General features: G+C 20.3%; 1 protein-coding gene across 1 annotated transcript; it reads right to left on the reverse strand.

Annotated features, from left to right (window-relative positions):
- Positions 1-9,673: 9,673 nt before the first annotated feature.
- OCT59_021594 (uncharacterized protein) lies at positions 9,674-14,366 on the reverse strand (the record flags this gene model as incomplete). Its single annotated transcript, XM_066146630.1, has 14 exons — positions 9,674-10,327; positions 10,411-10,541; positions 10,609-10,812; positions 10,904-11,140; positions 11,213-11,490; positions 11,566-11,760; positions 11,826-11,977; positions 12,054-12,487; positions 12,562-12,728; positions 12,830-13,065; positions 13,145-13,619; positions 13,688-13,866; positions 13,940-14,046; positions 14,123-14,366. 14 exons carry the CDS (start codon positions 14,364-14,366, stop codon positions 9,674-9,676), a joined length of 3,693 nt encoding a protein of 1,230 aa, XP_066005747.1.
- Between the last annotated feature and the right edge of the window lie 607 nt (positions 14,367-14,973).

Raw genomic sequence — 14,973 nt, forward strand, 5'->3', positions numbered from 1 at the left:
TTAATATCGATTCTACTAAATCCAGTGTACTAATTCTTTTAGTATACAGATTCTATCTTCAAGAAAAAATAAATTTTACCCTTAAAAAGAAGTAATAGTTTAATAAGAAAAGAAATGTATATAAATCCATTAATAATGAAAGAATTGAAATGAATTATAAATGGTCAAAAAAGAATATTGATGGGTAATAAAGATTATGCATATTTTATTATTTAGATAAAAACTGCAAAATTGATTCCAAATATTGGACTAAAGATTAAATGCTAAATTTGGTAAAAGTATTAACTTAATAATAGGTGAAGATGAAAGATTTTATATTAAGTCTATTAATAATGAAAGAATTGAAAAAAATTATTCAAAAAAGCGAGATCATGAAAAAAGATGATAAAAAAAAAGAATGTTGTTAAATAACAATAATTTGAGATTAGATTAAGCAATGAACATATTTTATTAGAGACTGCAAAAATTGAATTTCTTGTTAACATACAAAAAAGTAATGATCTTGAAGGATTAGAAATAAAGAATTTTATATTTATTATTACACTAATCATATGGAACGATATAGCTACAAATTTTTTGAATTTGAGTTTTGCACTGATAAATAATGTCATTATGCTAATAATTCAAATTACAGAAATAATAGTATATATAAGTCCATTAATAATAAAAGAATTGAAAGAAATTATTCAAGAAAGTGAGATTATGAAAGAAGATGATTAAAAATAATCAAAAAAAAATATTATTGGATTATTTGGGTAAAACTTGAGATTAAATTAAGCAATAAATATATTTCATTTAAAATTGCAAAAATTGAATTTCTTATTGACATATTAATTCTAAAAGATTATGCATATTTTGTTATTTAAACAAAAACTGCAAAATTGACTTCAAATATTAGGCTAAAGATTAAATGCTAAATTTGGTAGAAGTATTAACTTAATAATGGATGAAAATGAAGAATTTTATATTAAGTCCATTAATAATGAAAGAATTGAAAAAAATTATTCAAAAAAGCAAGATTATAAAAAAAATGATTAAAAATAGTCAAAAAAGAATGTTGTTAAACAACAAGAATTTGAGATTAGTCAATAAATAAGCTTTAACGTGCATATGTTAACAATTAAACTTTTATACATATAAATCTAACAATAAACCTCGATAATAGAACAAAAAAAAATCCAAGAGAATTTTTCATAAATTAATAAAAAGCCTTCGCCTTTTTCTGATTGATTAATAAAAACCTTTGTATAATGAATATATTTTATTTGAGACTGCAAAAATTGAATTTCTTGTTAATGTACAAAAAAGTAATAATTCTGAAGATTATTTAGACAATTTAGACAAAAACTGCAAAATTAACTTCAAATATTAGGCTAGAGATTAAATGTTGAATTTGAAAAAAAGTCTTAATAATAGTAGAGATGAAGAATTTTTTATGTTTATTATTATATTAGTCATATAGGATAATATGGCTACAAATTTCTTGAATTTGAGTTTTACGCTAATGAATAATATAGAAATGATAGTTTAATAAAAAAATAATAAAAGAATTGAAAAAAATTATTTAAGAAAGTGAGATTATGAAAGAAGACAATCAAAAATGATCAAAAAATAATGTTATTGGTAACAAGAACTTGAAATTAGATTAGACAATAAATATATTTTATTTGAGACTGCAAAAATTAAATTTCTTGTTGATATACAAGAAAATGATAATTCTGAAGAATATGTGTATTTTATTATTTGAACAAAAATTGCAAAATTGACTCCAAATATTGGGTTAGAGATTAAATGTTAAATTTGGGAAAAGTGTTAATTTAATAACAGGTGGAAATAAAAAATTTTATGTTCATTATTACATTAAAGATGAAGAATTTTATATTCATTATTATACTAATCATATGGAATAATATAGCCACAAATTTCTTAAATTTTACACTAATGGATAATATTATTATACTAATAATTCAAATTACAGAAATGATAATTTAATAAGAAAAAATATATATCTGATATATAATAAGTCCATTAATAATAAAAGAATTGAAAAAAATTATTTAAAAAAGTAAGATTATAAAGGAAGATGATCAAAAATGGTCACAAGAACTTGAAATTAGATTAAGCAATAAACATATTTCATTTGAAATTACAAAAATTGAATTTCTTGTATGTTAACATATAAGAAAGTGATAATCCTAAAGAATTACACATATTTTATTATTTAATATAAGATTTCAAATACTTAGTATTTTCACTTATTAGGTTACTTTTTAAAATCAAACTTATCTAAGAAGTATCTCATAATTTATATAATTTCCAATAAATTAAAATTTTCTAATAATTCTAAAACATATGTTTTTCATAATATAAATTTAAAATTTAAATTTTCATAAATTAAAAAAAAAACTGATATAACTTATACTTGTAAAATTTATGAATAAGCAATTTTACTTAATAAAGTAATTAAAAATATGTTTTTGAAATATACTGAATTAAAATATAAATTAGAAAAAAGAGTAAAAACACTATATGCTTACACATCTTAATTTTGTAATTTAAGGATAGTATTATTTTTCTGATAAATATAATATAACTTTGAAATTAAGTATGGTAATAAAGATATATTTAAAGAAATGCTTTGAATTAAGCTAAGTATACAAGCTCAATATAATATAGAAGTAATATAGAAATTAATTTTATATTTGTTCAAATACTTGCTATTAAACAAGTTCAATAGAGTGATCAAAAAAGTGGTTAAATGCAAGTACCTTCAAATAGATCATCTGTTTTTGAAATTTTAGTACTAAAAACTTACATGATTAATATCATTCCAATAATCATGAATTTATCAAATCATCTCAATAAAATAAATCCAATGAACTAATAATCATGAAATTCTCACTGGATTATAAAGTATCATAGAATAATTTTAGATATTTAAAGCATAATTACATATCAAATATCTATCCTATAAGCACAAAATTACTATCATTAGAATTGTTTTAATAAATCTATTGAATCTAAGATCATAAAATCCAATCACTGGATATTAAAATATTCTTAATATATGATTTAAATTTTTAAAAAAATTAAGAGTTTCACAATCTTTGTAAATCTATGTAACTTATGTTTGCTAATCTTACATTGAATCCCTTATATAATATCAAATTATTTATATCATATTTACATGCCTTATTAAATTTCTTAACAAAAGTATTTGAAAAGTATATTAAAAATATGTAAAAGATATTTTTCTGAAATATTATAAGATGTATATAAGCCATTATTATGGCAAATAAAAATAGAATTTAATGATAAATTTTTATTTTAATTAATAACTAAAGATGCAATAAATGTACTGCACTTAAATTTTTACCTTTACTTTATTAGTATGTATATAATTTTTTTTACTTTGAAAAATGTCTGCATATCATTGGTCATCTTTGTAATATTAAATTTAATTATTAATAATTAAACTTCCATTAATATTTTATAATTTAAAATTATTAATTTTTATTTATATATTGCTATATATATAAATCTTACATTAGACATATCATGTTATTTAATATTATATTTTAATTAGCTAATACTTATTTTATATAAAAGTAGAAAGGTAAAGTCTTATATTAAACTAATATTATATATATTCTTACCTTATCATAAAGTTTAACTAAATGGAGTTTTGTATTTATCAATAAATATTAAAAATTTGCATTCATTAAGTAATAAAAAAAATAAATACTTAAATATTGCAATATTTTATTATTTATTATTTAATTTTTCAAGCATTTTTTTTTAATACTTTAATTTAACATTTATAGGTATTTTTTCAATACATCTTGTATTCAATAAGTGCTATTTATAAATATTCAATAAATGCTTTAATAAACATTATGATGTTTAATTTATTATTAAATAAAATTATTAATAAAATATTGAAAATAACTTATTTACCTTAAATTATAATATATTATTATAGTATTTATATAGTACTAGACAGGATAAGACAGAACAGGATAGAACATGAATAGAACTCTTTAAACTACAATTTTATAATTTAAAACTTCCTGTGATACTTTTATGTCATATTAAATTTAAACATTAAATTATTCATAAAACTGGTAAAATTAATTTGAAACTAATAAAACTAATCTAAAATTAGTAAAACCAAAACTAATAAAACTAATTTGAAATTAATAAAACTAATTCAAAACTAATAATTAATCTAAATTAGTAAAACTAATTAAAATTAATAAAAAAAATTCAAAATTAGTAAAAATTAATTATTGTAATAAACTGTTACAAATAGTTTTTATTTTTTAATTTAAAGAAAAAACTATTTCACAATAATTTTATTAATTATTATAATAAAAAATGTTATAAATCACTTTTTATTATTTATTTAACAAAAAACTATTGGAATAGTTTTTATTCTTTAAATTTAAAGAAAAATTATTTAACAACAATTTTCAATTGTTACATTTTTTAGTAATGATTTTTAATTAATAAAAAATGTTGAGAAATATTTTTTATTATGATTTTTTTATTTTTATGATAAGAACATTTACTAACATTCTTTATTACCTTTTTTATAATAATCTGCATAAGTTTCAGATTAATTTTAAAAGTTTTAAACTAGTTTCAAAAGTTTCAAATTAGTTTTAGAAGGTTTGAAATAGTTTTAGGAATTTTGAAATAGTTTTAGAATTTTAGACAAATTTCAGTTTTAGTTTTAGTTTTAGTTTCAGTTTTAGAAACTAAAAAATAGTTTCAAGCAGCATCTTTATCTATTATAGTTTACAAAAGAAATTAATTTGCCTAAAAAAAGTATAGTTCAAATTTATTAACACAAAGTTTGTACAATAAAAAAATATATAAAAAGACCTTATTTCTTCTTTTATTCCTTTCATTTTTTATTCCTTTCATCTTTTTACTATAATTACAAGTATATCCTTCTTACAAGTATCAAATTTTTATAAACATCAGATTCAAAACAAATAATGTGATTGAATCTGATTAATATAATGTGATTTCTCAAGTTATTATTCTATAAGTAGTGATAAAGTAATGTGATGATTTTTTATTCCTCTTATTTTTTATTCTTCTCATTTTTTTTACAAGTATCAAATTTTTATAAACAACAAACTAAAAACAATAATATGATTGAATCTGGTTAATATAATGTGATTTCTCAAGTTATTATCCTATAAGTAGTGATGATAAAATGAACTACTAAATGAATTGGATCAAGTTATTATCCTATAAGTAGTGATACTATAATTACAAATATATCCTTCTTATAAGTATCAAATTTTTATAAATAACAGACTAAAAATAATAATGTAATTGAACCTGGTTAATATAATGTGAATATACCAAAATATTTATGAATAATTATGCTGATTTCTCAAGTTATTATCCTATAAATAGTGATGAAGTAATATAACTACTAGAAATAAAACCTTACTAATAAGAGGTCATATTCTTTTTACACTGATTTTAAATTTATGCAATTTGAAATATATTATCAATTTTCTAGAGCTTATCATTTTATAAAAAACTATGATAAGGCCTTTTATTACTATTATCATGCAATAGACATTAATGAAAATCATATTTCAATATGTTATCATGGATACAGACAAATATTGATTTGTAATGATTATTATGAAGAAGCTAAATGAATTCAAAAAATTATGGTATCTAAATATCAAAAATTTAGATATTATTACAGTTTTATATGTATTGAACACTTATATTAACTTTAATGACTCAGATCAATCAGTTAGGTAAAAAGCATTAAATAGATAGGAGGTTATATTTTTTTTACACTGATTTTAAATTTATGCAATTTGAAATACATTATCAATTTGCTAGAGCTTATCATTTTATAGAAAACTATGATAAGGCTTTTTATTACTATTATCATGTAATAGACATTAATGAAAATCATACTTCAATGTGTTATGGATATAGACAAATATTGATTTGTAATGATTATTATGAAGAAGCTAAATGAATTCAAAAAATTATGGTATCTAAATTAACTTTAGTGATTCAGATCAATCAGTTAGGTAAAAAGCATTAAATGATTTTGATAGAATCTTAAAAGCTTTTGTAGACAAATATAAGAATCCTAACATTTCAATAATAAAGGCTAAATAAAAAAAAAAATTCAGTTAAAGCACTTATATCATTAAAGAAAGCAAAAAAATTATATGAATGTCTTTATAGATCAGTTCCATTTAAACTTCTCAATAAAATGGAAAATATGGCTTTTAAAATTAAATTATAAGAAACAAATTCTTTGTGAAGTTAAAAAAAGATAAGAATCTGCAAAAAAATATTTTATCAAAAGATTTCTAACTTAGAAGAATTATCAGAATATCATTTTATATAAAAGGAAAGAAAAGAAATAGATTAAATATTAGAAGTTAATTAAAATATACAGCATGGAAAGAAAGTCAAATATGGAGCATATTCAATAATAAATGAAAGAGCATTGGATATGGATTTATGCAATATTACTCTTTTTATTAAATATACTGAATGGAAAATCATGCTAGAAATTTGTTTGATTGTACTATTACTTTATTATTATAAGTGGATTAATTATGATACAAATATATTTATATAAAAAAAATATTAGGAAATGAAGAAATATTAGGAAATATTGCAGGAGTACATTAAATATTTAAATGGTGAATGCAGTAAAAACTGGATAAATCAGCATGAAATGCTTATATCAAAATGGAAAAAAAATACTAAGAAATTAATAGAGCAAAAGCAATTTATAAGAGGTTCATTAATATACATTCAAAACTAAAGAATTGGTTGAAATAAAATAAATTTAACTTCTGTTTCTAAATTAATGATATTTATTCCAAATTGTTAAAAAATAACATAAATTTGAGGAAATAAAATAATTATTAGATTAATATTTTTTTTTTAAATACCAAAATAACCAGATCAGTATCTAATGAAGATCGATTTGAGATATTTAACTTTTATATTGTCAAAATGAGTGTTAACTTTAATATAATTTATACTTGTAAAATTTATGAAGTTTTACCTGATAAAGAAGCTAAAAATATATCTTTGAAATATGCTAAATTAAAACATAAACTAAAAAAAATTGATAAAATAAGAGCATTATATGCTTACACATTAATTCCAATTTTATGATTAAATAACAGTACCATTTCTTTGGCAAATATAACATAACTTTAAAATCAAGTATGGTAATGAAAATATCAAGCAAAGTATACAAATGCAATATAATATATAGAAGTAATACAAAGGTTAATTTTATATTTACATAAATTTGAAGAAGATGAATAGATAGATAGAATATTGTTTAAAAAAAATATTTTGATTCAGATGATCAAATTATTTAAATTTCAAATTATTGGTAATAATATATGCTATATTTTAGTATATTTATAAATAATATCTCAGATTTTCGATTTTAAAATTTATTATTATTGTTCCAATATATTTATTATAATAATAATAGAACTTCTTTATTATAAATTTATGTATTCTAAAGATACTATATAAAGGTAAAAATAATAGAGATAGGGATTGTGATAGGGATTAATATACTTATAAAATAGCCAAGATTCTTAGTAATTCATAGAAATATAACACTGCAATTCTACCTTATTACTAAATTTATCATTATAGAAATTCCAGTTCTCTTTAAATAGTTATCCAAAAGTATCTAAAGATTATTATTGAAGAAACTTCTACTGAAATTAATAGAGTAAAACTTCCTTCTAAATAAAATCCAAATAATATTGAATTTAACAATTTATATTTAGATATAAATAGTATTATTTATTCTGATAAGCCTACTTTAGCTACAAAAGAAAATATGATGATCAAAATAATGAAATATACAAAGCAAATAGTTGCTATGATTCATCTTAGAAAAATTTTATATCTCATGATAAAGATAGGGATTGTGATAGAGATCAATGTACTTATAAAATAACTGAGATTCTTAGTAATTCATAGAAATATAATATTGTAATTTTACCTTATTACTAAACTTATCACTATAGATTTCAGCTTTTTTTAGATAGTTATCCAAAAGATCATAGAATAAGTTATTAAAAAGACTTTTACTGAAGTATATATAAGTAAAACTTTTATTTAATATTTTTAAATAAAATTTAAATAATATTGAATTTGATAATTTATATTTAGATATGAATGATATTATTATTATCTGGAGAATAAGCCTATTCTAGTTATTATATTTTTTATTAAAATAACAAAATACTAATTAAATTTATTTTAATAAATGTAATGTATTTTGACAAATGTAATTAATTCATAAAATTTTATAATAAATAGTGAATTAGTCTATTTGCCAAAATATGATGTAATTAATTAGTTACTATTCATCCTTATTGTTATTTGAAGAACAAGTTTGCTTCAACTATAAAAGAAAATATAATGGTCAAAATAATGGAATATATAAAGAAAATAATTATTATGATTCATTTTAGAAAAGTTTTATATCTTGTAATAGAGATAGGGATTGTGATAGAGATCAACATACTTATAAAATAGTTGAGATTCTTAGTAATTTATAGAAATATAATACTGCAATTTTACCTTATTATTAAACTTATCACCATGAAAATTTCAGCTCTTTTAAATGATTATTCAAAAAGTATCTATAGATTATCAAGCAAATTATTAAAGAAGTTTCTATTAAAGTTAATATATATAAGTAAAACTTCTAAAAAGTATATTATTTTATTATTGGTTATAATAGATTGAATCTTGTAAAATATTTGCTACTATTAATTATTTTTATTAGAATGGAATGGTATTCTTTTATGATAATCCTGATCATTATGACATTTCACTAACAATTACTTAGCTTAAGAAATAAGTAAATAAAGCTATTACCATGAGTGAACATGTCAGTTATTAAAGCTAATAGGATTGTGGAATGTAATAAAAAATATCTTTAAAAGATGAGAATTTTATATTATTATTTTTGTTACTATTAATATATTAAATAACAATAAGATATATAAAAAAAAAACCTGATAAAATTTAACTTTTAATATAATAAATAAAAATAAAAATTATTTTATCTAAAATAATTTTTATTTTTTACCTTTAGTAAATTTTATTTTACTTTAATGAGCAATTGAATATTAAGATTATTTAATTTACTGTATTTAAATTATTTATAGTTTTTTTATTTTTATATTTACAAAAAAAAATATTTATTTTTTTTTTAAATTAATGCAACAACTAATAATAGAATTTTATAATTTATTATATTTTATAATAATATATAATAATTAGAGGTATAATATATATATTATTTAATAATATTTTTTTTGTTTATATAAAAAGTAAATATAAACTTTTTTTTAATATATTTTTTTAAATTGTAAAAAGTAAAAAGTTTTTTTTTATTATTTTAGTTAATTAAGCAATTGTTTAAATTTTTAAAGAAATTTGCTTTTTTATTAAAGAAATTTTTTTAAAAAATATTATATTTATTAAACCAGTTGTTTTCTTTAAAGTTTATTAAAAATATTTGTTCATTATGAATTTTGATAAAATAATTTTGATAAAATAATAACTTTAATAAAACTTTTTTTTAAAAAAATTACATTTATTAAGGCAACCAAACAAATTAACCCCTTCCTACATATTTCCATTCTTTATTATAATCAATCCATAAATTTTTAAATAAATTTTTACCAACTACATCTAAATTAACCATAATCATATCTCTTTCAAATTGTCCACATAAATCTAATAAAGAATAAGTTCCATTCTTTAATGTATCTCTTATATTTGCTTCTAATATATTATTCTTTGTTTGTATGTAAATATACTCTGATAATAATGAAGGAATATGTTTAACAAAAGCCTTATTATTAAAATTTGATTTATTTGATTTTTTACTATATGAAATTGTTGTTAATAATCTTGAAAATATCTTCGCACTTTCTATTGGTAATGGATTATTTAAGTGTTCTTCCCACCATGAAATATATCTTCCTTGGTGTTCTTTTTGTTGTACTTCTTTAAAATTCGCTCTAAACGATTTTTGAGTTTTTTTGAAACAATGAAACATTGTTTGTATAATAAATATGAATGTTGGTATTGTGTGATATAATTGTTCACGACGATGCATAAGTATATCACAAAGTAAATAACAGATTTCTTCAAATAATTCTTTAAACTCTTGTTCTTCACTCAATTCATATTGTCGTTTAGGTAATATTAATGATATCACTGTAGATAAAACCAATCCAATATCCATGCTTTGAAACGAAAATGCCTAATTAAAAGTTTTTTTTGAAATTTTAATTCAATTTTTTCATTAAAAAATATCATAACATATTTGTTATTAATAATACATACTCTATGACAGATAAGAAATTTCAATATTCGTAATATTTGTATTCCATGTTTAACTTTATTTATTAATTCTGCTATACCACCAATTCCACAAAGTAAATTAGGAAGTTTTTTTTCCAATTTACGTAGTTGTTCTATAAATGCCAAAGTGTTAATTTAATTAGGTCAATAAAAAAAAAAAAAATTTTAAATTATATTTACCATAATTAGATTTACAAAGAAAGGTATTGATCAAATTAATTAAAAATATTATATTATCGTTTGTATTATTTCTAACTGAAAATGATGAATTTTCAAGCTTATTCAAAATATCATTAGCAATAATATCATATTTTTCATTTGATAATTTTGAAATAATTGAATTAAACATCGCATCTAATTCTTTTGATAATTCACTATTCGGATCTGAAAAAAAATTGAGAGAGAGAATTAGAAAATAATTTAAAAAGTTAATTCTAATCCAATTAAAAATTTAACGTAAAATATAATATAATACCTTCATTATAGAAAATTTTCATTAAATCACAAACAAATCTAAAAATTTTAAGTAAAACATCCTTATCGAATTCATAATTAATTATAAATATAAATTCGATAACAATTGATAATAAAGTTATACACTGTTTTAATACAACTTTATTATCAAATGTATCATCCATTTCTAATAAACTTGCATGTAACATTGATGTAGTAATTTTGAAAAATTTCGAAAGCAAAGAAATCACATTTGAAGCTTAATATAAATAAAAGAATTATAAGTATTGACATATCGGTTTAATAATAAATAATAATATTATCATCATACCTTCTATGATAGCTTCCAATTCTGAATTCTTAAACAAACGATAATATTGTAAACAAATCTTATATGTTTTCAGCTCATTATTATAATATTTAAATTCAGTAGATAATTTTTCTTTCCACTTTAAATCATCAGAATTATTAGAATTTTGGATTTCTTGAATTGATTTATCAAGAATATTTGAAAGAATTCTAATTAATTGCTTCTCTGAAACGGATTGTAATGTTATAAATGATCTCCAAACAGGATTATCGCTATTAAGTTGAAGTGTTTTTAACTGCCTATTATTAAATATTAATGAAATTAGACTGTGTAATAAATAAATTATGTGTAATGACTATAAACTAAATCCTTACTTGCGAGATTCAGCTGATTCTATACCAATCTTTAGAAATTCAGAAGTAAATCTCCATATAACATCATTTGATGAATCTTTCTCTTTGGAAAATGATTCCCCTATACTATCAATCAGATTTTTAAAATAATCTACTGTTCTATTCAGATAATCTATTTTAAATTCATCATTATCTTGAAAAATAATAAGAACTTGTCTAAAGATAAAAAATATTTCAGGTAAATGATGTATATATTATTGTTAATATATAAATTTTCTTACCTTATTATTAATGTAAATATTTGACAAGTTATTTGTATAAATTTTTCAAAAAGATTTTGAATAGTTTCATTATTATTTATATAATCAACTATATATGTTTGATACATATTTATAGAAGATATCCACCATATAATGAAAGATACATCTTTCTTCTAAAGTATATCAAATAATTATTTTGATTAAAAAAATCATATTAACAACTTTTATACATAATATTAAATTCCTTACCAGAATATCATCTTTTCTATTCATATAAGAAATAAATTTACAAATTAAACTTCTACACAAAATGGAGCATTTTAATATCTCTAAAAATTCATCCCAACTTTCTATTTTAATAAGTGATAACCATTTATCAACCAACAATGTTAATAATGAAAGATCATTGATTTCTTGCTTTGTAAAATATTCCATAGGAAATAAGTGTAAGAAATTAAAATATTTTATTATCTTGTTAATACTTGTTAAAGAAAAACAAGTTACAGGATTTATAGTGCCGATACTTTCGTTAAAGCAAGATATCACATTCTTTAACATATTTGGCCCTTCTAGTTGTTGACCAATAACTAGAATAATATCCAATTCCTTATTACTCTCATTTGATATTTTTATTTGTTTAAAGCATTTGAATATTTCTTCTAAATATACTCTTACAAAATTATCTATATTAAGTACATAAAAAGATAGTTAAAAAAAAATAAAATGACATTCATAATGATTAAAAAAAATATATTACCTCGCAAAGGTTTCAATTCAAAAAACTCTGCAGATTTTAAATGTTGCAAGCATAAAGTTCCAATAGAAATTTCTTTGAGATGATGCAAGTCGATTGATGAATAAGCTATAGACCAATTAATTATGAGTCTTATGATCAATGCAAGATGATGTTCATGACACATGTTGCTATATTAAATTAAATTTGTTAGACATAATTAATATCGGAAAGAATTAGCATATTGGCATTATGTGTTGATACACTCCAATATATAGGGTGCTTAGTTTACCTAACAACATCAAGCCAATCTCCAAGGATAATCATGAAATTAGCCACAGCAAAATTCTCATTATTCAAGTCAACCAATTTTCCTGTCCAAGTAATATCAGGACTTTCTGGTTCTTTCAAAGTGAGAAGAACTGAATCTACTAATTTACGCAAAATTATAATTGAATCATCGTTCATATTATATTGATATTTCATGAATGAAGTTGATTGATAAACATGTTGAAGTCGAACTTTATTCTAAAATAACAGAATCAAAAAAAAATTAGTACTACATCTGGAATCAGAATCATAAAAAGAAAACATACAGAAAACATACCAAAAACAGAATCGATTTTGGATTCCTTAATGTAGCATTAAATAATATATCCATAAAATTTGAAGTAGCAGTGTTCTTCCAATATGTAGTAGAAATATCCACTAAAGCATGATGCAAACTAAGCGCAACATATGACAGATTTTCATGTAATAGTTCATCCTTATTAGTGTAATCACAAGATAAAATTGGATAAATAAATCGATCAAATATTGTTTGAAATATTTTTTCCGTTTCATCCTTAAATGAAGCAGAGATTTTTAAAGCCTTCAAAAATTTGCCCATCACCAGAATCATTGGTTCTAATATTTTCGTATCAATAATATTATTTTCATCCAATTTTCTTTTCTTATTTGATTTGTTGATGGTAATACTTTGTTCAAAAAATCCAGGTAAACAGAATAACTTTGATGTAAATAAATTTATGATCTCAATAGCTTGAGATGTTGGCACATTACTCGTTACTTTACTTGAGAACCTTAAATTTTATAAAAATAAATTTCAGAAATTTCTTTAATTGAAATAAAAACCAAAATAGACACATACTCATCTAAAATCACAGTACAAAATAATGGAGATCTCATTATTATATGTGCATCTATTTGTATATTACTTAAAACTGATAAAAAGCTTTTAATGTATAAATCCATTTTACAAGATTTAGCATATACTTCTAATATTCTTTTTAATAATTCTATACAAATGTCTATTGATTCAACCCGTGACTAAAAAAAAAATAAGAATTATGATATTCAGTAGCCTTTTTTTTAATAGTTTGTGTAATAAAAAATCCCATACCATAAGTATAATCCTCCATAAAGATTCAATATGTTCTTGAACAATAGTATATTCGATTTGTATCAATATATTAAATAATTTAAATATTATGGGATAATTATCGCCAACTAGAATCCATAAACAGAATAATAATTAATTAGGAACTGAATTAAAATAAAATATGAACGAAGTCTAATTATTTACATCCAAGATTAGAGATGGAGATAGCATAAGAAATAATTTTCTCAAGAATTTCTCCATGTTGACGTGTTATATCATCATTTTTCGCCTGATAAAGATTTTCATTTAAAATTTTCTCTAAAGATTCTGTTAATTTTATTAAAATATTTTGTGAATTTTCAGAATTGGATTCTGAATTTTGTATAATCAAATTTAATTCTGCAAATACATCACATCCCAACTTTCTTTTATTATCAATGTACTTCATTGTTGACTTATCTTTAGAAAAAAAAAAATTTCGGTTTCTGCAACAATGAATCATAATTAAGATCTAGTGGCTTAGATATCGGTCGATCTCTATAATCATAATGTATAGCATTTCTCAAGGTACTTCTTACGTCACTATGTCAATATCGTAAAAGAGATACTACCTTTAGACCTTTAGGCATTTTTGCCATATGTGCGTATAAGGTAGTGAGTATAATTGGCGCCCAAAATAGTATCAATGAATATATAAAAAATTTTTTCGATGTCACAGCATATGTTGTATCTTGCCGTAATGCAACTACCTTGGCATAAGAAATGTCTGCAAGCCTATTCAAATCCGATCAAATCAAATTTTCAATTTTTAATAAGTAAATAAGACAAGTACGCTTTTTCGGGAAAAAAATTTTTTCTTCAATAAGCGATTTATAATAGGATGATGTTTCTAAAAAAAATCAAAAAAACGCGGGTAAATTAATTAATTCGCTCTCAAGTCCTAATTTAAAATCAAAAATAAAACTAATTTTATAAATTCTTTTATGATAAAATAAGCTTTATTTATAAAATATACCACCCACTAACTTATAAGTAAATAAAATATAACAGATAAT

Source organism: Rhizophagus irregularis, chromosome 30 (assembly GCF_026210795.1).
Source record: "Rhizophagus irregularis chromosome 30, complete sequence".
NCBI lineage: Eukaryota > Fungi > Glomeromycota > Glomeromycetes > Glomerales > Glomeraceae > Rhizophagus > Rhizophagus irregularis.